General features: G+C 43.6%; 1 protein-coding gene across 8 annotated transcripts in view; it reads left to right on the top strand.

Moving 5' to 3' along the window:
- The first annotated feature begins 2,052 nt into the window (after window positions 1-2,052).
- Window positions 2,053-26,995, top strand: part of ARHGEF11 (Rho guanine nucleotide exchange factor 11) — a 111,955-nt gene continuing 87,012 nt past the window's right edge. For 7 of the 8 annotated variants that reach the window (XM_027095057.1, XM_027095056.1, XM_027095055.1 and 4 more), the window contains exon 1: window positions 2,053-3,577. In XM_027095057.1, the coding sequence (XP_026950858.1) occupies window positions 3,546-3,577 (32 nt within the window). In that variant the 5' untranslated portion in view covers window positions 2,053-3,545. The remainder of the gene's footprint in view (window positions 3,578-26,995) is intronic. The other variant, XM_027095058.1, reaches the window with a different exon arrangement.

Below are 26,995 nucleotides of genomic sequence, written 5' to 3'. Positions count from 1 at the left end.
AAACCCACACCCCCTGCACTGGAAGCTGGGAGTCTTAACCACTGGACTGCCAGGGAAGTCCCTGTTATTTTTTTAATCATCAAAAACAGTGTATTTCACCTGTAAAACTTTTGTCTGCACACTTGAAAACTAAGAAACAAAGATTTTAAATCTGTTAAAAAAATCTAAACGATACTTCCAAGGGGGTTTGGACCCATTTGTTAAAAATATAAAATGTAAAACCTTCCAGTCACTCAAGAAGGACTGATTGACTTAAGCTGTAGATTTACTAGTTGAATTTCAATTAAAAGCCTTTGCCTCGTGGTGAATGGGATAGGAAGATGAGTTATCATAATTTAATAAATGCAATCAAGAATGCACTCCTTCTGCTTGACTCTACCTCTTTGACAAGCATCTTTTCCAGTCATGACAGCCATTAACTTCCACTAAAAAGTACGATTTTAAAATGCACTTCACCTTTATTTTAATCTTTTAATATTTCTACTCTAGAGCAAGATTTATAACGTATGTAATAAAATACATGTAAATAATTGTTTAAAAATATTACATAGATTAAGAAAGCATGATAAGAAAAATGTTTGGTGACCACTGGTCTATCACCATAGAACAAGTGTCCACATTTGGGAACATCATTTTTGCAGGTAGTATAGGAAGGGAATAAGCAACAAAGTCAGTAGAAATTTGAACTGTGGTGCCTCAGATTCCGGGCAGACCACCTGTCTTTGGGGATTCTGGCCTAGGGGTTGGTGGAGATGAAGTGAAGTCCTTTCTTTTATTTACCAACTTGTACCTGGTATAATTCAGAGGAAGGTTCTAGTTCATTCTGGGTCCTCAGCGGATGCTTGTTAGTTTCTTTTTCCTCTTGCTGTTTGCAAATTCATCACTTCTAACACTGCTGGGGTCACTCAGATCCCGCTTTACTGCTTATGGATGTGTGTGGGTAAATACACATATACGTGTATCTTCCCCCAGAACAATCAAGGTGGTGTGGAAGGGAGAGAACATATGCAAACACACCACCTCCGCAGGGTATTTTACAATAGCATTTACCCAGGCAAGAAGACAAAGTTCACTCCCCAGTCCTAATGAAAAAATTTCCTTTTTGTCTTAATTATTTTTAACCGTAACGCTTGGGACCTTCTGACTAATGTCATGCTACTTGGAAAGATTTAGAAACCGTGATTCTTTGAGAGGGGGTTATGAAAATAGAACTGTCCTTGAAAGGATTTTCCATCGAGTTCAAAAACACTTTACCCAGCCTGGTATTAAGATGCCCAAACAACCGGAGCGGGAAGAGCAGAAGGGTCTCTTCCCGCAGTGTCGGTGGGTGTTAGAAGTGAGGAGGACCACCGAAACGGGAGCAAAAGGTTAAAAGAGCTCCTGGCATCCAGGCAGGGGGCCGCGACAAATTTTTGAAAAATAAGATGAGAAAAGAGGTGGAGGTAGTGTGAGCAAAGACGGTGGGAGAGCAGGCGTTAACGATGGTGAACGCAAAAACCAGTCCACGTGGGGAGGGGGCCTAGGAGCGCCGGGCACCGCAGCAGGGTGGGAAGAGGGGGAAGAAACAAAGGTCAGGTCTTGAGCTCAGGGCAGTAAAAGGGGGAAAAGCACCCAAGGGAAAGCAGCGAGAAGGCGGCCGGGGTGGTGACGGCGGCGGAGGCGGTGCCGTGTGACTCGCGGGGTCCGGGCCGGGGTCGCCGGCGAGCCAGGCCGGGAAAAGCCAGGGATCCGGCTAAGCTCGGGATCGGCTAGGCCGCACCGAGGGGCAGGGCCAGCGACTGTGGGGCCGCGGAGGGGACCCGCCGAGAACCGGCGGCGAGGGGTCGCGTCGGGGTAGAGCGCACACGGAGACCTAGAGAGGTGCCGGGGGGCGGGAACCGCGGCCTCAACACTCAGGGAAAGGAAGGGCGGTCGGCTTCCCGCCCCCGCCCCTAGCCGCGGCGTGAGGGGAAAGGCCGGCGGGCAGCGCTGGGAGGAGGAGCCTGCGGCCCCGCCCCCGCCGGAGCGAGGGAAGGAGAAAGGCTCGCGGGGAAGGAGGAGGGAGGGCAGCGCGGGGAGGGGGCGGCCGGCCGGGCCTGCGCCCGAGCGAGCGGCGAGCCGGGGGGGAAGGGGCCCGGAAGGAGGCGAGCGCGGCCGCGACGCCGGGAGCCGGACGCCTGCCCGTGCCGGCCTGCCGCCGCCGCCGCCTTCCCTGCCTGCGCCCGAGCCCGGAGTCCCGCGGCCGTCGAGACCGGAGCGCGGCGGTCGGGCGTGGGGCGAGCGGGCGAGCGGGGCCGGGAGCCGGAGGCCGCCCGCGGTCCTGCGCCAGGCGCGGTGGGCTTCTGCCTGCGAGATTAGGCGAGGGGCGGAAAGGGAGGAAAAAGAGAGGCCGAGCGAGAGAAGCCAGGCGATCGGATTGTCCGGGAGGCTGGTGTGGAGGAATATCCCACCTCGAACTCAAATCCACAATAATAATCTAAACTATTAATAATAAGGGAGCAGTTTTTCTGGCCAGGCGAGAGGGAGAACAGGGGGAACGGGAAGAAGCGAAATCTCCGTTTCATGGAGGCTGAGGCAAGAGAAAATTTCGGATCCTGGATGTGGAGGAGCAAAACAGAACTAACTCAGGAAATTGTCTTTCAGAAAAAGGCCGAACCTAGGCTGGGAGTCAGGCTGGGGTAGGTGGAGAAACCTGCAAGTTTAAAGGAAAAAGAAAAGGAGAGAATATTTTCAGAGATTTTTCTCTGGTTTGTGGTATTGCTACCATTTTAAAGGTAAAAAGCATTGCATTTCAGGTGTTCTTTGATTTTTTTTTTTTTTTTTTTTTGGTGCGATTGGCTCATTTAAGAATTTCAAAACCTTTCATATAAAAGCTTTTTTTTTAAGGAAATTCATAATTTTGGTTCCCAGGGTTGCACTGGACTTGGAAGGAGTGCTGTTGTGTACATACTAGTGTATGGTTTTATTTATTTTTTTACTGTGCAAATCAGCTGGAAGATTTTTTCCAGGTGTCAATTTGGATTTTTTTTTTTTTTTTTTTTTTTTGTCCCTCAGTATATTTGTTGTCGTTTTAAGCATTGGAGACCAGAGCATTATTTTTTCCCCCTTTGGAGCTTGAGGCTGTCTTGCTAACAGAAGGACAGCTAGGAAAACTAGATTAAAAGGATGGTTTTTATCTATATTTTGCAGTTAAGATTGATATTTTGAAGGCACATTCTTTCTGTGATTTTTTTTTTAAGCCCATAGCGCTAACCTTGAAGAGATTTGTGGTTGGGTTTTTGGTTTCTAAGAAGGTCATAGTTTTTTCTCTTCTTCTTTCGGGTTTTTTCTGGTGTTTTTTTTTTTAAGGGGGGGAGGGGAAAAGGGGGCTAAGAAAGGAGACCATGTTAACTGGTAGAAGTAGAATGGAGCTTCAGTTACCAGGGTCCTGAGAGCTGGAAGAAAAAGGATTCTGTCTTCAAGTTGGGAGGCCATCCTCTCACCTTTCTTAAAAATTGCAAGCGATTCAGTCCTGATCAAGACATCAAAACTACAGGATTCTGGAACTGTGGAGACACTGAGAAACCATGAGTGTAAGGTTACCCCAGAGTATAGACAGGTAAGTTTGCTAATAATGTGGTTTTTCAACACTTACTTAAGGAAGGACTGGGAGGGAAAGTGTTGCATTTTGATAAAGGGTTTCAAAAGAAGGGTCTCTGTTGAGCTGTGGGAATTGGTGGGGTCTCTGGGGGCTCTCCGGGCATGTGTGTTTATGTTCCCTCTGTGTGTGTCCATGTTCAAAACATATCTCCTGATTCAGTGTTTTTTAAGTATAAACAGTAGGCAGTGACGCCAGAAGTGGGGAAAGAGGGGGAAATGCTTTCCAGCCGCCTTTGACTTTTGCCAGGCCAGAGGCTGAATTTGAGTCCCTAACTTGCCAGCCTAAGGGTGGGAGGCGGGCACAGGCCTGGTCACGTGAGACCCCAAGGGTGATTGGGACCGGCTTTAGGTGTCGGAGCTGCTGGGGGAAGGGCCCTGGCAGGGGTGTGGGCCTCCACCGGCTGGTTGTTGTGGAATGGTGGGGCTTGGTGACGGGGTGGATCCCATTTCTAGAATGAGGAGGATGTTCTTGGCCTGAATGATGGGACAGAAACAGCCTTTGCACCCATACAGGTCTGGATTTTTACCGGTGGTTGATAATGGCCCCCAAAATGCATAGGTCAGCACTAGAATTTCTTCCTCTCCAAGCTTGGGGTTTAATTGAAATCTGCCAAACAGCTGATGCCCTAGGTTAAATCTTCCAAGCCGTTTTTAATAAGCTTGACTCTGCAAAATAGGCCTTCCCTCTGCCTAGAGCCCGAAGGAGTTGCTTTAGGCTCTTAGGCCTGATGGGCAGAGGCACTGGCCCTTAGAGTCGGAGCACAGGATGCCCTCCCCCACCCACCTCCCCCAAGAGTCTGCCCAGTCGCCCCATCACCGGTAACACTACAGTTTACAACTTTGTAAGGTGTCTGCCTTTTCCCTTCCTCTCCTGCTCAACCTTTTCTCCTTGAGAGTCTTTAGGGTAGTTTTGTGGGTGCTGGATGGATGGTTGGTTGGAGGACTGAACAAGCAAATGGAAGGACTGGGCCTGGAAAAAAAGAAATATATTGGAGAGATAGGGAAGAATATTTGCAAGGGAACAATTGTTTTCTCCCTGTCCAGTTAACCTCTGATAATCCATGCTGATAATAATTTCTTTTGGGCTGTGGAATGTGGCCTAAAATGATACAATCTCTCTCTCCCAAACACTAATCTCTGTATTGCCTCAGTCCCGTTTAGATTAGTTCAGCAGTCCCCAGATGGGGACCTGACTTGGCAGTGGAGAGAAGGCAGATAGCCAGCCACAAAGGACAGATAGTATATGTGGCTGCTTGAACCTCCATCCCTTCCCCTTTTTGTTGGCTTCTCTCTAGTTTGACTCTTGTAAAGGGAGAACTGAAGCGTGTGTCAAGGCAAGAAGTTGAAATGGTTACATGGCTGCCCTTCTCTTCATCCTCTTGGAATTCGGGAATTAGCGCACTTGCCTTTTTGAGATTTGGGGGTGAACTGTTTCTCTGAATTCAGAGATGTAAGCAGACGGAAACCCAGGTGTTGGGGGTACAAGAAAAAGGCAATGAAGGTTCCTGGGCTATAGTGTAAGATGCTCCTCTGGGAGTTTGCATACCCTCACAGTCTCTCAGGATTTGTATAGCATGGTTTTTCTGAGTGCTTTCATAGGAATGTATCTCATTTGAGCCTCCCAATATTTCCGTGAGGCAGACAAATCAGAGGTTATTCTTCTCATTTTACAGAAGGGGTGATTGAGGCTCACAGGGGATACCTGGCTAGCCCAGTGCCACCTTCCCTGACTATTGGCAGAATCTGGACTCAGTCGCAGGTCTTCTGATTCTGAACCCGAGGCTCTTTCTCTTGCCCCACCCTGTCTAAGTAGGTTTGCATACTGGTCCTGTGGAATAGGGGCGGGGCCCCGTTTTATTCTTTCTGGCAGTAGGGTAAGATGCTTTTCAGAACCCCCTTGCACTTGGGATAATGGAGCTTCGCAGGGTGAGAGTGTTCCTCACCTCTACCACTACCCCAATTCTCTTCCCCATTAAAGGATCAGTTCTGGGACTTGGGTCCCCTTCACGGTATCTCCAGTTGTATTGGATCGTACCCCTTTAGCAGTAGGTTCATTCTATGGGCTATTTTGACATCTCAGATTCAAGACCCTGTGGATTTTAAATAATTTACAGTTTTACACAATTTTACACCATACTGGAGAGATTGAGTGGAGGGATTTCAGATTATAGAGTCAGGGATTCTCTTTTAGTTTATCAATTTGCTGTTTAGAGAGCGTAGTGTAAGGTGCTGTGCTCAGTGTTTCAAAAAATTTAAGTATGCAGTTCTTGCTTACAAAGATCGTGCAATCTACTTGAGGAACTAGGAAAGGTTTAAGACTCCTGAAGACCACATAAAAGCAACACTGGACTATAAGCTCTGTAAAGGTAGGAACTGTGTTTTGTTTGCTCAGTTATAGCCTGCACGCCTGGCTTAGTGCCTTGCATGGGGTGAGTGCTCACTAAATATTTGACAAACGAATATTGGATTGAGTGAACATGTCAGCCTGTATAAATTCATCCGTTTCAGATTTTTCAACATTCATGTGTTAATTTCAAGTGTAGTCAAAGTAAGGTCAATTAGAGAAGGCTTCCTAGGTGATGCGTGTTTTCTAGGACATAAGCATGGAGGACCATGTCTATGGAGAGAGATTGTGGCTCGAAGAATAGAAGGCTGTGGAATATTTATCCAGCAGAGTCTTTAATCCTCTCTTGGGAAGTGACTTCTGGGTCCAAAGAAACATGAAGTATTTGCAGCTCATCTTGATCTTACAGTGTTAATCAGTTGTTAGCGAAAGATGGGCTAAATTGTAGCTGTTCATGTCCTTTTCAGTTTTTGTCCATGGACAATTTATTGCCTGTTAATGTGTGTTTGATAGTGCAAGCAGAGGTAATAATACTGACGTATTTTTATAGGAATGGTAATGAGTTTTGCTAAGCCATCTATATCCATTTGCCTAGTTCTCCATGGCAAATGTTTCTGAGATGGCCAGATGGGTTAGGAGTTTGCATCCATAAAACAGCTTTTCTCTGTTCAGAGGTAGTTAGCTTATGTGAGGACCAAAGCAAATGGAGAAGTACTAGATTTAAGCTGAGAGTTCTTGGTTTGAGCCCTGGCATTCCCCTTAACTGTGTGATCTTGGGCAAATCACATGCCTCCTTTGGTTTCCTCATATGTAAGGCAGTAGCTCATTTATATGAAATGCTTTCCGGTTCACAAACATTTTCACATAGCTTGTCATTTGAGGATTGTAACACTTATTGTGTCTTTCTCACGGTGCTATTGAAAGGAGCAAATCAAATTAGATAGGCACTTCCCTGGTGGTCCAGTGGTTAAGAATCTGCTTTCTAATGCAGGGGACACAGGTTTGATCCTTGGTGGGGGAACTAAGATCCCACATGCCGAGGGGCAAGTAAGCCTGTGTGCCACGGCTACTGAGCCCACATGCTCTGAAGCCAGCGTGCCACAGCTAGAGAGCCCGAGCATCACAACTACTGAGGCTGTGTGCTCTGGAGCTCATGTGCCACAACTAGAGAGAAAAGCCCGCACGCCACAACAAAAGATCCCGAGTGCCGCAACTAAGACCTGATGCAGCCAAATAAATAAATAAAATATATTTTTAAAAAAACAACATTAAAAACAAATCAAATTAGATGATATATTTCAAATTGCTTTCTAAACCAAAACTCTATAACTTTTAGATGGTAAACTCATGGATTTGATTTAACATCATGCACTACTTTCTGAACTGGCCCAAAACAAATTAAGAGTGACTGAAAGATCTTTCCATTGTTTTGAAGAATTTAACCAGAGCGAACAGGCATTTTTGTTGCAGAAGTGCATGAGGTTAGAAAGAAGGCATACTTTTCTAGTGGTCAGGGTTGGGTGATGATACTAGAATATGAGAAGGGGAAGGTTATTGAATCTCCTTCCCAGGAATTTTGATGAATGGGAGAGGCTTGAGCTACCTTGGCTTCCTTAGATGGGGATAGAAAGGATTTGTTTTATGATCTCTGGCTGTTCCTTGTTTTAGAAGCATATGACTTGCCTAATTCAGAATAAACCCAGAGCCAGCAACTGTTCCTTATCAGGGATCTGAGATTGAATGTAACTTTTCCCTAGCCTGTAGCCTTTTTTTTTTTTAAGAAGAGGCAAAATCTTTCATGAAGTGTATGGAGGAGGAGGGAGAAAAAGGCAGAGGAAGGAGGAAAGAGCCTTCAGGCTGAGTGGATGTTTGTAGAGAAGAAAAGCTGGTAGCCTAGGCTGAGGAGACTGGGCTTGTCTGAGAAGGAGGTGGGGGGAGGTTCGTCCCACCTCAGGCTCCCCCTTTGCACTTCAGGTTCTTACTGAGCCCTGGGAACAAGAAACCCCCAGACATTCAGCTGAGTTTCTGCCTAGTTTCGAGGTTCGCCTCCCAGAACAGTGACAGGGATCCAGAACTACAAAGAGTAAGTCCCCTGAAATGCTGAGTCTTCTCCAGAATGTACCCTTGTGCTCTCCAGGCGTGAGATGAGAGATGGCAGTGGATTTGCAGATGAAACATTTGGTGATTAATCACCATTATGAGCAGGAAAAGGCTGAGCTTACCTTCACATACTCAAAAACATTTCTGAAAGAGCACCCTTTGATGAACAAATTGATTTAGCTTTTTTTTTTTTAAAATAGTCAGAGTCCCTTTTGTTCTGTTTAGGAGGGTAGACAAAAAATGTGACAAGTTAAATGACAATGAGTTCATCAGAAATAAAAAAGATTCTGTGAAGGTCACATGGCTAATTCCCAAATTGGTATAAAGACAAAAGAGTTCTGGAAGCTCGCAACCTTCGTGGAATAGAGTTTGGAAACTTTTGGATAGTGTCTTTTGGATAGCAGTGATACTGCTTTAAAGATCTGGGAATCTGATGTATGTGAAAGGGCTGAATGCTGAAGTTCCATAAAACGTAAGAGGAATGGTTTTAATCTATACTGACTGAATTTGCTTCACATCTTCATAGTGGCACTGCCTTTAAAAATCCATTTTATTGGTTTATTATTTTTAAAACTTAATTTCAAGATTTGTCATGTGGTTTGGAAACCCTTTTCCCCATGGACTGTGCATTCTTCTTTCCTCAATCACAGTATTGGGAAAAGACCCAAGCATAGACCTGCTAGTGGCATCCAGGGTCACTCCTTTGCCCCATGGAGGGAAGCAGGACTACAGAAGTTGCAGATTGTGGTCTCAAAAGAAAAAAGTAATCATTACTTTATGAAAAGTTGTGTTAGATCCCCTATGAAAAGAGGTTTGGAGCCCTGATGGAAGACCCCCAGCATCCAAGTAAATAGATGAGTGAATTAGGGTAGCCAACTTCTCAGATTTGATTCCTTCTAGCTGTTATGTTCTTTGAGCCTCTGAAAACATAATGCCTGTGCCCTTTCTTTCAGTGAGCCAGGACTTTTTTTTCAGGAATCCTATCTGCCTTCCTGAAAACCAGTGAAAACGAAAGTTTGAAAAAACCAGGGAACAGAGCTGTCTGATGAAATGGGAGGGGAAAGTGGAAGAAGCACAGTGATGTGGAAGTGTGGGGAGAGGTGGGGAAACCTGTGGCCCCCAATAAAATTGGAGTAGGATTTGGAAGACATTTTCAAGGCCTGGAAGAACACCCAGATTTATGGTCCTAAAACAATTGGACAGATTTGAGGGGAAAATCACAGAAGTCTTAAGTCTTAGGGGATCCTCCTCTTCCCTTTCCTCTTGACTCCAAATAGGGCATCTCCTGAGCTGGTCCAGAAGGTTGAGGGGCTCCCATTTTCAGTGATCTCTTGTGGTTCCATGAGTTGAACAGTTGTAAATTCTTTTGAATCCCAATTTTTCCTTTGCTACAATTTTTTTTTTTTTTTTGGCTCCACTGTGTGGCTTGCGGGATCTTAGTTCCCCGACCACGACCAGGGATTGAATCCAGCCCAGTGAAAGCGCCGAGTCCTAACCACTGGACCACCAGGGAATTTCCTCCTTTGCTACAATTTAAGTCCATCTTCCTGTCTTTTACTTCTGATTTCAACATAGGCCCTAAAGTCACTGGTATCCCTCTGTCGTCCTCATTGACTTCTTCAGGATTCTCCTCATTCTAAAGAATAGCAAACTAAGACGTGAATGTGTGAGAAAGGAGCTTTGAAAAGTTAGGGTGAAGTGATTTCAGAGGCCTGATTTCCAGCACTTTGTCCTCCAGTGTTTAAAGCTACCATAAAATGGTGCAATGGGATCTATAGTCACCAGTCGTGGACTGGCATCAAATCACAGAGGGAACGGGACCAGTCTCACAACCTTCCAGATGATGACCTATGATCTGTGGCACTTGCAATCAGTCGGTTGGATGGCAGATATTTATCAAATAGCTCCATGCACAGCTCAGTTCTTAGTGTTCTGACAGATAATTTACAAGAATGTGGAGCTTACATTCTTGTTGGGAAATGTAATTAATGAAGCAACACAAAACAATAAAAAGGTAGTACATCATTACTGAATCTTGATGTAGACCAAAAAGGTACATTTAGAGACAAGTAGAAAGTTGGCGCTAGTGAGAAAAGCCAGGGGAGGGGTGGTTAGAAATTATTTAGGTTGAAGAAAGGGAGGAAGCTGTTTCAGACCAGGGGAACAACATAAGCAAAGGTTCTGGGGCAGAACCAAGCATTGGGTGGTCTCAGGATGGTAAGAGTATTGGTCTTTGTAGAGCAGAGAAATTAGGCTGTCAAGGTGAGTATGGTGGGAGCGTGGGGGGGATAAAGGTATTCAGACTGGATGTGGTAGGAGAAAGGGAACCAGCAAGGTTTGTGTAATATATGGTGATAAAAGGAATGTTTAAGGAAAGAATTCTAATATTATTATGTAGGTGGGAAGAGAACAAAAGATAATGTGAGAACAAAGAAGGGTAGGATTTGAAAGACATTTTGGAAGGAAAACCAACAGGATATGTATGTTAAGGCTGAATCAGATTTGGTTCCCAAGTTTTGGAGACTGGCTATTGCTTGAGAGATTAAGACCATCATTAAAAGTCATTCTGCCTCCCGTTGGTACCCAGCAATTCACTGAACATAGCATATCGAATGATACTTATCTTGCTGAGGGCCTTAGGTTAGGCTGTTTCTACCAAATAGATTTAGAGGTCTTCAGTGCAGTCTTCTAAAGAGCGGGAGAGAGGCAGTGAGTCCCGAGGGCTCCCTTAGGAGATGGGGTCATGATCTGAGGAGATTAGCATATATTTGATATCCTGATTAATTAATCATACCCCACTCCCCCACTGCAGACCAAACTCCAGGGCTCAAGGGATATCTCTGCAGAAACCATCCTAGTAGCATGATTATAGAGAGTATAGGACTTGAAGTGAGAAGAGCTTTGTGTGAGTCCCAGCTTTTCCGCTAACTAGCTGTGTGATCAGGACGATTTGTGTAAAAGCATTTTGTGAATTCTGTAGTGCCAAACATTTGGTGAGTGTTGTTGAGGCATTTGGTTTGGCAAGGACCCCAGATTGGCCTGAACTCTCCTCAGCTGCCGCGAGAAGACCTGTGCTTGGGTGCTGAGACCTGTGCCGATTCTAAACTGAGGACTGACAGGCATGGCTCTGGGAACACATTGAGCAAACACAGGACGGTACTAGTTAAAAATAAGGTGCGGAAGATCTCGTCCTAAGTCGATCCTTTTTCACTGGAAACCTTCTTTGCACAGTGTCTTTCCTTTCCAGCTCGAACTCCCCAGCTTGGGATCCATGCCTTCTTGCTTCAGTTCAGCCCACATCTCACTAATTGTAGGTCTTATTACTGTCCCCTACCATCCCGCTTCAGGTAGGCTAGCCTGTTTCCCAGGCCCACATCACTCTTTCCACATCTTTATATGAGTGTTCTCTTTCTCTCCCCAACTCCGGCTAGTCTTAATTCCTTCAGGGTGACCTTTTCTGGTTAATATCATCAAACTCTATAGTATATTTATATTATTCAACATTCCTTTTGCACATACATATAGCAATTGGACTCATTATCTTTCGTATGTTGGTATAAAATACTTTATATAAAAGATCTAGCAGAATCCCTAGCACGTGGTCGACTATTATAAATAAATGTTGGTGCTCTTCCATTCTTTGCATGTTTTATGTTGGTTATTGTGTCTTATCCTGTTTCTCAGGGTTCAAAAGCGATGTCTCTTCATTTTTCTAGATTGTCTTCTCATGCTCAGTAGAGTTCTCTCTATACGAGGTATACTCCTCCCTCAGTTACCTGACTTGAACTGTAGTTCATTCTTGACATTTCCAATTTCCTCCATGCCTACCCAAGGGATTTCAAGAAAGCAACTCTAAACATTGCTGCTAGGAAGGGAGACCAAGAATTCCCCTTGTTCTTACTGGGTGCTAGGTCTTGGGCACTTGGTATTTCTTCTTGGGACAGAGCAGCCTTGTTGCGGTTGCTTGCCTTCAGCTTCTCCCAGCTCTCGGGGGGATTTCCCCATTGGCGGCCTGGTTTCCGGGCTGCTGTTCCCTGCAGGGGTCTGACGGGGCACAGGGCCCGCCCTGCCATTGTCCTGCCTGCCCCAGGCTGGCCCCATTCATTTCCCAGAGCACAGCCCTCAGAAGCTTCCTTCCAAGAGACTGCTGCTGCAGAGAAAGGCCACTGTTGTTCTGGGGGGAGGTGGCTGGAGAGAGTGTAGTAAATAGCTTTGTGAATGGGACCTTGTATGAGACTAGAACCGCAGACCCTTTTCTCCGAGCCCTAGGGATGGGGGCAGAAAACCACTTGGGCTTCAGTGGGTTCACAGGAATAGGGTCTGAGGTTTAGGAATACTCATGCTATCCCTCAAATAAGGGGATTGGTCCATTTAACAAGTCTTCACTGGCTGGTGCCCCTCAAGCCACTAGGATTCAACGTGAATAAGTTGCTTACCCTGCCCTCTGGGAGCCTGTGGTGTTTTTTTTGCTTTTTGTTTTTGTTGTTGTTGTTTTTATTTAGCAGTACGTGGGCCTCTCACTGTTGTGGCCTCTCCCATTGCGGAGCACAGGCTCCGGACACGCAGACCCAGCGGCCATGGCTCATGGGCCCAGCCGCTCCGCGGCGTGTGGGATCTTCCCAGACCGGGGCACGAACCCGCGTCCCCTGCATCAGCAGGCGGACTCTCAACCACTGCGCCACCAGGGAAGCCCGAGCCTGTGGTTTTGTGTGGGGAGCCGGCGGGCAAGCAGGAGTTGTATGATACCACCCTGAACTCTTCTGTGATATCAGTTGAAGCAAATGGGAGGGACGATAAAGAAACTTTCCTGGAGGAAGTGACCTTTAATTGAGGCCAGAAAATGAGAGCCAGGCTTGAGCGAAGGAAAGTCCAGGCAGAGGGAACAGCATGTACTGAAGACAGAAGAAAAGGAAGGACATGGTGTCGCGGGAGCTGAAAGTAGCTATGGTCTATAGCGAGACCTTGGAACAATTAATTAAATGAAACAGGAGCGTACAGGAGCTAGAGCCTGGGAATCATGTAATCCTCCCTATTAGGAGTTTTGGACTTTATCCTGAGAGCAGTGAAGCACCATTGCAATACAAGTAGGGAGTGACATGGTAAGATAGGCTTTTAGAAAAACAAGATCACCCGACTGCAGTGTGGACATTTAAATTGAAAGAACAAAAGAATAGAGAGGGAGGACAAATTAGGAGCCCATTGTGGTAATCTGGGCAGGAGGTGAGGGTGGCCTCTACTAGGGAAGTGACAGTGGAGATGGAGAAAAATGAAGGATTAGAAGACTAAGTAGTTGGTTATGGGACGGGGAGGGCGAGAAGGCGGGGGCAAGGCTGACAGCCTTTTCCTTGGCTTGGGCTGGCGGGTAGTACTATTCAATGAAAAAGGGAACTGAGGAGGAAGAGCGTGATTGAGGTAAGGAGTCCCTTTTGGACATGATGAGTTTGAAGCGCCTGTGGGAGATCCCAGGGAAGCTGTTCGGTAGGTTGGCAGCTGGTTATACAGGCCTGGAGGTCAGGAGGGCGTGCTGGGATGTGGGTCATCAACATCTGGACCGAGTGGTGGAAGTGTGAGGCTGTCCAGGACAGGGTGTAGAGTGAGAAGAGGGCCTTGGACAGAGCCCTGAGGGACACTGCATTCAAAGGTGAGGCAAAGAAAGAGGATCCCACACAAGAGACTGGTGGGGAGTGGCAGGAAAACAGGAGCCAGGGCAGTGTGGAATCTCAGAAATGAAGGGAGGGAGTGGCCAGCAGTGTCAAGTGCTCCCAAGAGGCAAAGGATGGAAAGGATAGAGAAGTGTCTGGATTTAGTAACTAGGAAGATTTTCACGGCCTTGGGGGGACGTGGGGAGGAGCCAGTTTGCAGTGAGTTTAAGAGGGAAGAGGCAGTGAGGAAAGGGTGATATTCTGGTCAATTCTTTTATGAAGTTTGGTCAGAAAGAAGAGAAAAAAATGGAGCCCCTTAGTCCCCATCAATAGGCCTTTGAGTTCATTTTTTTCCAGGTAGAACTAGGTTGTCTTAAGTCAGAGGTTAGCATACATCAGAGTCTGCTGTGGGACAGGCAGGAGGGGAGATGTGTGACAGGATTGAAGGAAAGATTAGACCCAAGAGAAGAAGTCAGCTTTTAAAGTAGGGGCGGACACAATTGACAGGGAGAGAAAGATGGAAGGTTTATAAGGCCGAGATAACAGTGCCATAATGACGCCGCTTCTTTGTATTTCTGCGGTATGATATGTAGTTTGCAAAGTGTTTTTGGTCTGTTATCTTATTGAGGTAGTCCAGGCAAGTATTTGCATTCCCATATTAGAGGTGGGGAAACAAGCTCAGGGAGGCTTTAATGATTTGCCTAAGTCTGTAAACTAGTAAACAATGGGATTGGGATTAAACAAACAAAAAAAATCTGTGTTTACGGAGCCCTAGCCTAGTGCTCTTTCCATTTTCCTGTCCCCCTGGCCAGGTTCACTGGTAAAAATGTGTAAATCTTTGAGGGAGCCAGACATCAGGTTTGCTTGACACAGGTGAAGGATGTCCTCCAGGAAAAGAGATTGGTAAATCGGGAATCAAGTCTCTTGAGTATTTAATCTCTTCCCGATAAGCTTTCCTTGCCCATGGCCTCCCCATAGGACCTGAGGTTTGCATTCACTGTCCAAGAGGAAGGAAACTTCCCTCCCTCTCTGCCTCCTGGTTGGTTAATAATGGGGAAAGAGTGGCACTCTGGGGCCGGGTAAGTTCAGTGACTTTGGGAAGAATAAAATCTCAGAAGTGACTGAGCATTCTTCCCCTAAGCAGTGTGGCACCTTTAAACTACTCAGGGGCCTTATCTGTGTGTACCCTGCGGTGCCTGGACTGTGTAGTGAATGGATGCTCAGTAAAGTTTTGCTAAATGAATGAATACAATATTTATTTATTTATTTGGCCACAGTGCACAGCATGCAGGACCTTAGTTCCCTGACCAGGATGGAACCCACACCCCCTGCAGTGGAAGCACGGAGTCGTAACCACTGGACCACCAGGGAGGTCCCTGAATACAAGTTTTTAATTAACAGCTTTATGATATATAATTCACATACCATAAAATTCATAACTTTAGAGTGTACAATTCAGTGGGTTTTAGTATATTCAGAGTTGTGCAAACATCCCTATTATCTAATTCCGGAAAATTTTCATCACCCCAAACTAAACCTCCTATCGGTTAGCAGCCACTCTCCACACCACGCAACTAGCCCCAGGCAACCGTGAATGTACTTTCTGTCTCTATAGATTTGTCTGTTCTGGACATTTCCTATACATGGAATCGTATAATATGTGGCCTTTTGTGCCTGGCTTCTTTCACTCAGCATGGTATTTTTCCAAGTTCATCCATGTTGTAGCACATATCAGTACTTTGTTCCTTTTTGTGGCCAAATAATATTCCATTGTATGGATATACTACCTTCTGTTTATGCATTCATCAGTTGACGGGCATTTGGGTTGTTTCCACTGCTCGGCTATGATGCATACTGCTGCTATGAACATTTGTGTACAAGTTTTTGTGTGGATGTATCTCTTCATTTCTCTTGGGTATGTACCTAGGGTGGGAGTTGCGGGATCATATGCTGTGTCTGTGTTTAGCATTTTAAGGAACTACCAAACTGTCTTCCAAAGTGGCTGCACCATTTTACATTCCCACCAACAAACTGTGAGAATCCAGTTTTCCCACATCTTCACCAATACTTGTTTTTTTGTCTGTCTTTTTGATTATAGCCATCCTAGTGGGTATGAAGTGGTACCTCTTTGTGATTTTGATTTGCATTTTCTTAATGACGTTGAGCATCTTTTCATGTGCTTATTGGCAATTTGCATGTCTTCTTTAGAGAAATGTCTATTCAAATCCTTTGTCCATTTTTTGTTTGTCTTTTTTTAATATTTATTTATTTATTTGGCTGCGTAGGTCTTAGTTGTGGCACACGGGATCTTCGTTGCTGCATGCGGGATCTTTCACTGCAGCCCTCGGGCTTCTCTGGTTGCAGCATGAGGGCTCTAGAGCGCACCAGCTTAGTTGCCCCACGGCATGTGGGATCTTAGTTCCCCAACCAGGGATCGAACCCGCGTCCCCTGCATTGGAAGGCGGATTCTTAACCACTGGACCACCAGGGAAGTCCCTGTTTACTTGTCTTTTTATTGTTGAGTAATAGATACAGTTTTAAGCTAAGTCACTTAACCTTGCTAGGCCTCTCAGTTTCATCAATCGTAAAATAGGAAAGTTGGATTTGATCTCTGAGATCCATCCAACTCTCATGTTAATCTGTGGAACTTCGGTCACTCCTTTAAGGTTCTACTCACCATGTTGCAGTACAGACTAGTCGTTAGGAATATGACTTTTGTGTCAAATAGACCTGGGTTTCCTGTTACTCCGTCCCTCTCAGCCTCAGTTTTTCCTTTTGGAAAATGAGAAAAAGTGTATTTCTCTCGTAGGGTTCTTGCAAAAATTAAGTAAAAGTAATGCATGTAAGGTGCTTAGCAAAATACCTGACATAGTTAAGAGTTCAGTGTATGCTAGCTGTTATTATTCTCATTACTACCTCCTATCTTATAGTCTCTAGTTGGATGAGCCAGGTCCCCATCCCTTAGGTGTGACTTAGCTGTCCTGGTCATGGAGGCTTTGCACAGATCAGTATTGTTCAAAATATCCATTGCTGCATAACAAACCACCCCAAACATTGGCTTAACATAATACTAATTATTTTGCTCAAAATTCTGGGGGTTGACTGGGTTGAGCTAAGCAGTTGTTCCCAATTGGGATCTCTCAAACAGGTGCAGTTATATAGGGGCCGACCTGGCCTGGGCTTCAAAGGCTTCTTCACTGTGGCCCCTGTGTTGGGAAGACTCAAGACAGCTGGGAGCTGAAAGAGCTGGAGCTCCTCGACTCTCTCTCTCTCTCTCTCTCTCTCTGTCTCTCTGTCTCTCTGTCTCTGTCTCTCTGTCTCTTTCTTTTCCTCTCTCTGGAATCTCTATAGATTCTTTTTCCACATGGTGGGGTGAGGATAGCCAGACTTCTTACAGGGTGACTGAAGGCTCCCAGAGCAGGCGTCCCGTGATATTTGCAGAGGCTGCGTCACCCTTTATGAGCTAGCCTCAGAGATCACATAGTGTCAGTTTTGCCCTACTCTTATTAGTGGAGGGAGTCACAAAGGCCTGGCCAGGATTAGGGAAGGGATATGGACGCCACCCCCTGATGGGGAGTGGCATGAAGAATGGGAAATACTGTCGTGATTACTTTTGGAAAATTCAGTTTGCCACAGTCACTTAATTTCTTTATGGTTAATTTTTGTCCCTCCTGTCCTTCAAATACCACTTCCAAACTTACTTCCTAGTGAGGTCTTACCTGATTACCCACTTGATTCAGGTTTCTCCTTTTTCCTGTATCTCTCACCACATAAATCCCTGTTGATCTTTATGTCGTATCTGCTTATCTTTTCTGGCATCTGTAATACTCCTGTAGTACTTACAACTGAGCTCTGTCCTCTTTACGTGGTGCCCGCTAGTGCCCTAAATTCTCCAGTTGGGGTGTTTCCAATAACTTTAATCGGCGAGTGTTCAAGTGTTGACTGGTTCTCTCTTGGTTAAAAGTTCTTGCAACTTTTCAGACTTACTAACTGCTAACTCTAATCCATCTGGCCCTGTAGGGAAACCCAAGTCCTACACCCTTTTGTTCTCTCATATGACGCTACACCCAACCGTATAAGTATATAGAAGGGTGGATAGGGGAAGATCCGGAATAACAACTGGGGTTTGTCCAGCACTTCACTATTTTTTGCAAAGTGCTTTAACAGTCATTCTGATATATACTTATTACAGTTATTTTTCTCCTTTATATACGAGAACACGGAGGCTCACGGGAGTTGAGACTTGAAATCACAACTGTAGTGAACCTAGGTCCCTGGCTCTAAATCCTGGGCTTCCTCTCCTTGGTTGGGGAGGGTGTCTGGTTTGGGCCCTGTTTAACACTCTTAATCACCCAGAGCTCCGGGGAGCCCCACAGGACTGATCTCAGAAATCGCTTTCCACCTCCTAGTCTTTGCTGAAGGAGGTAAACGCAGACAAAATCTTCTACCATTCTAGCCCTACCTTCTCTGTAACAGCCATACAGTGATCTGGGACTCTGAGCTGTGTTTTCCTCCCATGGTCTCGCCTCTGCCGCTTTTATTCTTTACACCAGAGATTGAGTTCCTTGGGAGCCCTGTGAGCTTGGTTACTTTGGAAAAGGATCCTCCCAATTGGGGAAAGTGTGTGTGTGTGTGTGTGTGTGTGTGTGTGTGTGTTTTCTAGCAGGAGGGTCTGAGAAATAGTGCTTATAGGCGAGGAAGCATGGAATGAGCAAAAGGATGGGAAGGTAGCTAGAGAAGATAGAAAAAAAAAAATCTCCCAAAGTGGTTAAAGTTCTCTTGTCTTCAGTTGAGGGAGAGTAAAGTCAGATGCAAAACTGATGCTTTCTCTGCATCTGGCCCTGCTGGTGATCTGCCACTGCCTCCAAATTGATGCTTGTGTCATCAGGGGCTGTTGACTGAGAGTCTGCTTCGTTTCATTTCCTGTCTTGGTGATCCAGTGCTTGGGGAGTTTTATTAGGGTACTGTTGGAAGAACTAGGACACAAACCAGACAAAGTAAAAGAACCACTTAATATAATAATCCTTGCAGTACCAACCATTTATACAGTGCTTTTATTCCTCAAAGCACTTTCCATCTATTGTTGTACTCTAACCTCACTCTATACTTGTGAGGAAGAGCCTAGGGCATGAGGGAGGCATCTCTCTTCAGCTGGCTTAGTTTCTGTTTCTTCCTTTCCCTCCTTGGAGGTGGGTTCCCCCAGGACACACTGTTTCGATAGCTCTTTCCAGCTTTTGGAATTGCCTCCCTTCTGATACAACTTAGCTCCTCCGTCTTTCCCCTGAATGGGGTGCCTTCCCTCCCTGGTGTTTATTAACAGGGGAGCCTGCTCATCTGTGGGGCCGTCCTGTCTGTCACCGTCAATCTCATGGAGAGCCTTTTATATGAAAGCTACAAGATTAGAAAATAAATTGGCTGAGGCAGGATTACTGACTCAGAGGGCTAGGAGCCCACAGCTTCAGGAGGGCATGGAGAAGGGGTGGTGAGGAGGGAAGGATGAGATAACAAGCGGGCAGCATGAACCCCTCTGGAATCTGAGGTTCTTCTTCCCTCTGTACCAGATTTATCCTGCATCTCATTCTGGCTGCCATCATCTCCATCAGCATCTACTCCTGCCCTGTATTATGTGCTTACCCCTCTTCTAGATGCCTTGGGGAAGATAATGGAGACTAGTGGTCCCTGACTTTAGGGAACCTAAAGGCTAGTTGGGAAGGCACCTGCAAAAGATCTAAGCACCCTTAAGCAGCAAGGGTGGAATAAAGGCATCACAGCTCACAGCCAGGGAGCTTACTGGCAGCTTGGTAGAGATAAGGAATCTCCTCTGCTTCCTGATTTTACCTTCGAGTCTTATTTGGCAATTAATTGACTTCAACAAGAAATGTGTATTGATCCCAGGTTGGTATGTCAGCATTGTGCTAGAGGTTATGGGGATTTAATATTTACAGGCAGATATTTAACCGGAGATATGTGTTCAAAAAATATGAAATGAATAATAAAGGAATAGTCACTCAAGATGCCAGAGAAGTGACGTATCTGATGCACCTTTTAAAAGATTTTCTCTGGTATTATGAATAGACTAGGGGTTCAAGAGAAAAGCAGGAAGGACTATTGAGCTCTTGCAGTAATCTAGGCAGGAGATGATGGGCATAATTACTGAGTTAAAAATCGCTACTGTTTTTACTGTGGCACAGATACAAACATCTTTTTTTCCCCCTTAACCAACAGACTGTGCTTTTATTTTTAAAATTGAGGTAAAATTCACATAATATAAAATTAACCATCTAAAATATACAGGTCAGTGGCATTAAGTACACTCACAGCGTTGTACAACCATCACCTCTATCTAGTTCCAAAACATTTCATCTCCCCAAAGGGAAACCCCTTACTCATTAGCCGTCATTCCCCATTCTCCCCTCTCCCTTACCCCTACAAACGTCTTAAACTTAGGAATAGGGTGGGTTTCTATGGGATTTTGTTCCCTTCCCCCATACATCTTAGCTTTAGTATATCTTTATTGGTCAGAGGTGAAAAGCGAATTGTTTATAAATGTACCCTAAAGTCGAGAGATAAATACATTAGATGTAAAATACATAGCAGGCTGGGCACCTCCCATACCTGCAGACAAGATTTTTGAGGATTAGTGAATTGGCTGATGTAATTGCTACTTCATCTAACCTTCATGACTTCACAATCCACAGCCATTTATTTGCATCATAATCCCTTGTGTTTGTGCATTACTTTGCAGTTTTACAGTTTGAGTGTTCTCACATATATTCTTTTTTTGTAACAGCTTTATTGAAATATAATCCACATGCCATAAAATTCACACTCAAGGTGTGCAACCATCACCATTATCTAATACCAGACATTTTCATCACCCCCAAAAAGAAACCTTATACCCATTAGCAGTCACTTTCCATTCCCCTCTCCCCACACCCTCGGGCAACCACTAATCTACTTTCTGTCTCTATAGATTTGCCTATTCTGGACATGTCATGTAAATGGAATCATACAATATTTGTTCTTTTGTGTCTGGTTTATTTCACTTAGCGAATTTTCAGGTTTCATCTATGTTGTAGTATGTGTCAGAGTTTTATTCCTTTTTATGGCTGAATAATACTGTATTCCATTGTGTATATATACCATCTTTTGTTTATCTATTTACTTATTTGGCTGTGTTGGGTCTTCGTTGCTGCATGTAGGCTTTGTCTAGTTGCAGTGAGCGAGCGTTACTCTTCGTTGTGGTGCTCGGACTTCTCACTGCAGTGGCTTCTCTCGTTGCAGAGCACGGGCTTCCGTAGTTGTGGCTTGCGGGCTGTAGAGTGCAGGCTCAGTAGTTGTGGCACACGGGCTTAGTTGCTCCGTGCCATGTGGGATCTTCCCGGACCAGGGCTTGAACCCGTGTCCCCTGCATTGGCAGGCAGATTCTTAACCACTGCGCCACCAGGGAAGCCTCACATTTTGGTTATTTATGAATAATACTGTTGTTAACATTGGTGTACAGGTATATGTTTGAGTCCCTGTTTACAGTTCTCTTGGGTATATACCTCATAGGAGGATGACTGGATCATAGGATGGCCCTGTGTTTAGCATTTTGAGGAACTGCCAAACTGTTTTGCAAAGGTGGCTGCACCATTTCACATTGCCACCAGCAGTCTGTGAGGATTTCTAATTCTCCACATCCTCTCCAACACTTGTCATTATTTGTCTTTTTTATTATAGTGGGTGTAAAGTAGTATCTCATTGTTTTGATTTGCATTTTCTTAATGACTAATGATGTTGAGCATCTTTTCATGTGCTTCTTGGTTATTGTATATCTTCTTTAGAGAAATGTCTTATGCTAAACCAACCTTGCATTCCTGGGGTAAATTCCACTTGGTCATGGTATATAATCCTTTTTACATGTTGCTGGATTCAGTATGCTAGCATTTTGATGATAATTTTTGTGCATATAGTCTTATTTAATCTTTAGACTATCACTGTGAGATTAGGGTTCCCATGAAAAACTGAAGCATAAATTAAGCAGTTTTCCTGTGACTGCATAGTGTCAGGACTAGAATAGGAAAGTAAGACTTGAATTTAGTCTAATTTTCTTACCACTGCTTTACTTTGCCCCTCTTTTTAGCATAGATAACCAACAGTTGTTGTCATTTATTTGGGCTGTTTTCCTTTTTTGAAATCCTATCATTATTGCTTAGATTGTAAACTCCCATTACATGGCCACACAATTAAGACTTAATATTAGATGCATTTTGAATGATAATGAAATTTATATCATTGATGGTTATTAATTTGATTTTAAATGTGTCCTTGTCATTGTCTCCTTTTTGAATAAGAAACATTGCAGAGGAAGGACGTATCTGTGATTCTTCTCTCTTTTTTAGTGCTCAGCATTTGCTGTGCCCAAATAAATACTAAATAAAGGCTTTAGGACTGGAAGGATGCATCTCTATAGTGCCCACCTGAAAGCATCTAAGAACAGCTTATTCTGCTGGCCTAAAATCCTCTTGAACAGCTCTCTTCTACCTGAATTGTGTACCCCATCACACCTGTCTCTCTCCCTCCTTCCTAAGTAGCAACTGGCTCATCAGAGACTGTAATAGCTGAGAATTTACTGACAGAATCTCAGCCTTAAATCTTTGGCTTTTGCCACCTTTCACACTGAGGTGCAAGCATTTAGAGACCCAGAAAAGCTCTTCTGGAGAGCTCATGAGAGTGAGTGGGGAGCACGTGGGCAGACATTTCCCTGTAAGTATATAACATTGGTGGATATGTGTGAATGCTTTTAATTCAATTGCTTTATCCATGTCAGCATTGTAATTTATCCTTGCCACCTCTGAACTCCTTAGCTCCTGCTCTAGTAAAAAATAGGGGGGGGAAAAGAATTTATTTTAACGTTAGTCAAAGCCCAACATCCCTAGATATATCTTCTGAAAAACAAGACCACGTGTTCAATTACAAAGGCAAATGAAAATGCTTTTTGTATTATACGTTTTTGCTGAATACTTGTGCTGCCCCTCCATTAATGTGGGTATTTAGGACTTGCCTGTGCACCAATTGATTAATCATTTGTGTGTGTAAAGAGAGAGAATGCAAGTGTGTATGTACATATTGCGATTTTCTCCTGTTTTAAATCCAGAAGCCATTGCCTCATTTTACGGTCTAGCAGCACTGTGACCCGGAATAATGAACAGAATGTCTTGGGACACACTTGTGTTACCAGTTAATAGAGAATGCCTGCATCTCTGTAATTGAAAAGGGCAATGTTTAGTTTCCAGTGTGGACTCAGAATTTTTTTTTCCCTTAATGCGTTTTTTTTTCCTTTTAATAGTTCTATTATGGTATGTTTGATCTACAATCAATGTATACATTTACAGTATATAATTTGATGCATTTTGACATTGTGTACATCTGTGGCACTATCCCCACAATTAAGACAAGAAACATACCCATCACTCCCAAAAGTTTCCTTATGCCCCTTTGTAATCTCGTTCTCTCTCTTCTCTTCTTTCCCATCCCCAGGAAACTATCCTCAGGGATTTCTTTTCTATCACTGTAGATTAGTTCACATCTTCTGTAACTTTATATAAATGGAATTATACTCTGTCCTTTTTTCTTGCCTGACTTCTTTGACTCAGCACAATTATTTGAGGTTAATCCATGTTGTTGTATGTATCAGTAGTGTATTTTTTTATTGCTGAGTTTTATTTCATTTTATGGATAATCTATGTATCCAGTCTCCTGTTGATGGATATTTGGGCCACCACAAATAAAACTGCTATGAACATCTATGTACAAGGCTTTGTGCGGACACATGTTTTCCTTCTTCTTGTGTAAACCCTAGGAGAGGATTGGCTGGGTTATATGGTAAGTATATGCTTAGCATCATAAGAAATCGCCAAATTATTTTCCAAAATGGTTTTACAATTTTACATTCCCACTAGACAATGTATGAAAGTTCCAGTTGTTCTACATCTTGGCCAACACTTGGTATGGTCAGTCTTTTTAATTTTAACCATATTAGTGTGTATGTAGTAATATGTCTTATTGTGGTTTTAATTTGCATATCCCTCATGACTAATGACGCTGAACATTTTTTATGTGCCTGTTTGCCATGCTTATGTCCTCTTTGGTGAAGTGTTTGTTCAGGTCTTTTGTCCATTTTTTAAGTGGGCATAATTGCTCAGTATTAACTCAGTTATTAAATTGTAAGAGTTCTTCGTGTATTCTAGATACAATTTCTTTGTCAGATGTTTTTGCAACTATTTTCTCCCAGTGACATGCTTTTTCGTTTTTGTAACAATATCTTTTAAAACTTGTTTCACATTTGCATGCAGCAAAATACAGTGTCTTTGAAGACCAAAAGTTCTTAATTTTGATGAAAGCCACTATATCAATTTTTTCTTTTATAGTTTATACTCTTTGTATTGATTAAGTAAATCTTTGCCAAATTCAAAGTAAGATCTTCTAGAAGTTTTATGATTCTGGCTGTTACATTAGATCTGTGCTTTATTTTTAGTTATTTTTTGTATAGGGTATGAGATAAGAATTGAGGTTATTATCTCTTTTGGCTTATGGATATCTAGTTGTTCTAGCACTATTTATTGAAAAGAGTATTCTTTCCTCATTGAGTTGCATTGGCACCTCTGCTGAAAATCAGTTGATCATATGTGTGTGGCCTGGACTCTGCTTTGTTCCCTTAATCTGTCAGTTAACACTGGTTTGGTTATTGTCATTTTATAATAAGTCTTGCTATCAGATGATACAAGTTTTCTAGCGTTGTTGTTGTTGTTGTTGTTTTGGTCGCGCCACACGGCTTGTGACAGCTTGTGGGATTTTAGTTCCCTGACCAGCGATCAAACCCTGACCCTCAGCAGTGAGAGCGCGGAGTCCTAACCACTGGACCACCAGGGAATTCCCTCTAGTGTTCTTTTGTTTTCAGAATTATTTTGGTTATTCTAGGTCCTTTTCATTTTCATGTAGATTTTAAAATCAGTTTGTCAGTTTTTACAAAAATGCCTCTTTGGGGTTACAGTTGAGATTGTGTTGAATCCATAGATCAGTTTGGAGAGGATTGGCATCTTAACAATATTCAGTCTTCCGATCTCTGGACATTGTATATTTCTCCATTTAGGTCTTTAATTTCTCTCAGCAGTGTTTTGTAGTTGTTAGTGTACAGGTCTTACACATCTTTTGTCAAATTTATCCCTAAATATTTCATATTTTGGATGCCATTTTAAATTATAGTTTTTAAATATCAATTTTCAGTTATTTTTTGTCAGTATGTATGGATATTCATTTTTATGTAGTTATCCTGTATCCTGCTACCTTGCTAAAGCCTTTTTGTTAATTCCCTAAGATTTTAGAACTGCTTGTTTGATTCTAAATCATGTTGTTGGCAAATTATGAGCTTTGCCTCTTCATTTCTAATCTGTATATTTTTTGAGTTTGGGAGAAAAATCAGGATTTTATAACTTTTTGCTAGACACGTGACGCATATGTTGGATTCTCCCTCACTAGGGATTCTTTAAAAATAAATAAAAAGGGGATTATTAAGTCCTTCTATCCGTTCCTTTATTCATTCAGTGAACATTTAGTATCCACTGTGTGTCAGTCACTATCTATTGACTAATGGAAGAGACAGACATATAAACAAGTAATTTTAATTTAACAGGTAAGTACAGTAAGTGCCATAGTAGTTATGATGCAGAGTATGTTGGGAACTTCGAGGCAAGGCGATTCAGAATCAGGGGAGAGAATGAAATGATCTCTGCAGGCCTGCTGCTACCCTGGATGGGTATGATTGATAAAAGAATACTCAGAGATTATTGATAGGAAAATGTTTAAACTACACTGTCCTGAGAAGTTCTACATCCTCCCCATCCTGATTGTTAGTTACAGTCGGCCCTCTATGTCCTGGGTTTTTGCATCCATGGACTCAACCAACCTTGGATCAGAAATATTCAGAAAAGGGCTTCCCTGGTGGCGCAGTGGTTGAGAGTCCGCCTGCCGATGCAGGGGACACGGGTTCGTGCCCCTGTCCGGGAAGATACCACATGCCGAAGAGCGGCTGGGACCGTGAGCCATGGCCGCTGAGCCTGCGCGTCCGGAGCCTGTGCTCCGCAACGGGAGAGGCCACAACAGTGAGAGGCCTGCGTACCGCAAAAAAAAAAAAAAAAAAAATTCAGAAAAAAAAAATTCCAGGAAGTTCCAAAAAGCAAAACCTGAGTTTGCTGTGCACCAGCAACTATTTACATAGCATTTACATTGTATTAGGTATTATAAGTAATGTAGAGATGATTTAAAGGATATGGGAGGATGTCAGGGGTTATATGCAAATACTTTGCCATTTTATATTAGGGACTTGAGCTTCCGGGGGTGGCAGGTGGAAGAGCCCTGGAATTATTCCCCCTTAGATACTGAGGTACAACTGTATTTACTTTATTATTGAAAGTCTGAAAGGACTACATCTTTATCTATAGTTAGTTCTTTTTCTCTTTCTTCTTCTTATTTTTTTTTAATCTTACATGAAGGCAACAGCCTTTGCTTCTAGCCTTAAATCTCACTGACCTGAGACCAGGAGCCGTGGGAGCAGGGATATTTGATACCATGTGACTCTTAATAGTAAATTATGCTGCTGTGTTCTTAAGAACCCTATGAGTTCGGTACTATTGCCCCCATTTCTGCAGGTCTTTGTTTTTTTTTTTTTTAATAAAGTGAGCTTGATCTTTTTTTAAAAAAAATATTTATTTAGTTGCACCGGGTCTTAGTTGCAGCAAGCAGGCTCCTTAGTTGTGACACACGGGCTCCTTAGTTACAGCATGCAAACTCTTAGTTGCAGCATGCATGTGGGATCTAGTTCCCTGACCAGGGATGGAACCCGGGCCCCTGCATTGGTAGCGTGGAGTCTTAACCACTGGACCACCTGGGAAGTCCCAATTTCTGCAGTTTTGTTTTGTTTTTTAAAAAGCACTTTAGCATGTATCCTGTTATTTTTGAAATTCTCATAGCAGCTCCTGAGGTCTTTACATTTCTCCTGTCATGTACATTGAAGGAGAAGTAAGCTTCTGACTTCGTAGCCCCAGCATATTTCTCGGAATCTGGTGAGTAGGAGGTGCTAAATAGACACTGATGCGTGTGTATTGGCATAATTTCTCTTTAGCCTAGTTGTCATGCTTTAGGCTCCTCTAAATAATATAGGATCATTCCCATTTTATAGATAAGGAAATTTCTCCAGGCCACCAGAGAGTAAATGATTGTAGGTTCTTCTTCTTCTCCTTCTTCTCGTTTT

Source organism: Aethalodelphis obliquidens, unplaced genomic scaffold (assembly GCF_003676395.1).
Source record: "Aethalodelphis obliquidens isolate GAN/ISIS:26980383/991018 unplaced genomic scaffold, ASM367639v1 scaffold90, whole genome shotgun sequence".
In the NCBI taxonomy this organism is placed as follows: Eukaryota; Metazoa; Chordata; class Mammalia; order Artiodactyla; family Delphinidae; genus Aethalodelphis; species Aethalodelphis obliquidens.
The sequence above is the reverse complement of the archived record's forward strand: the minus strand, read 5'-3'. Positions and strand labels throughout refer to the sequence as shown.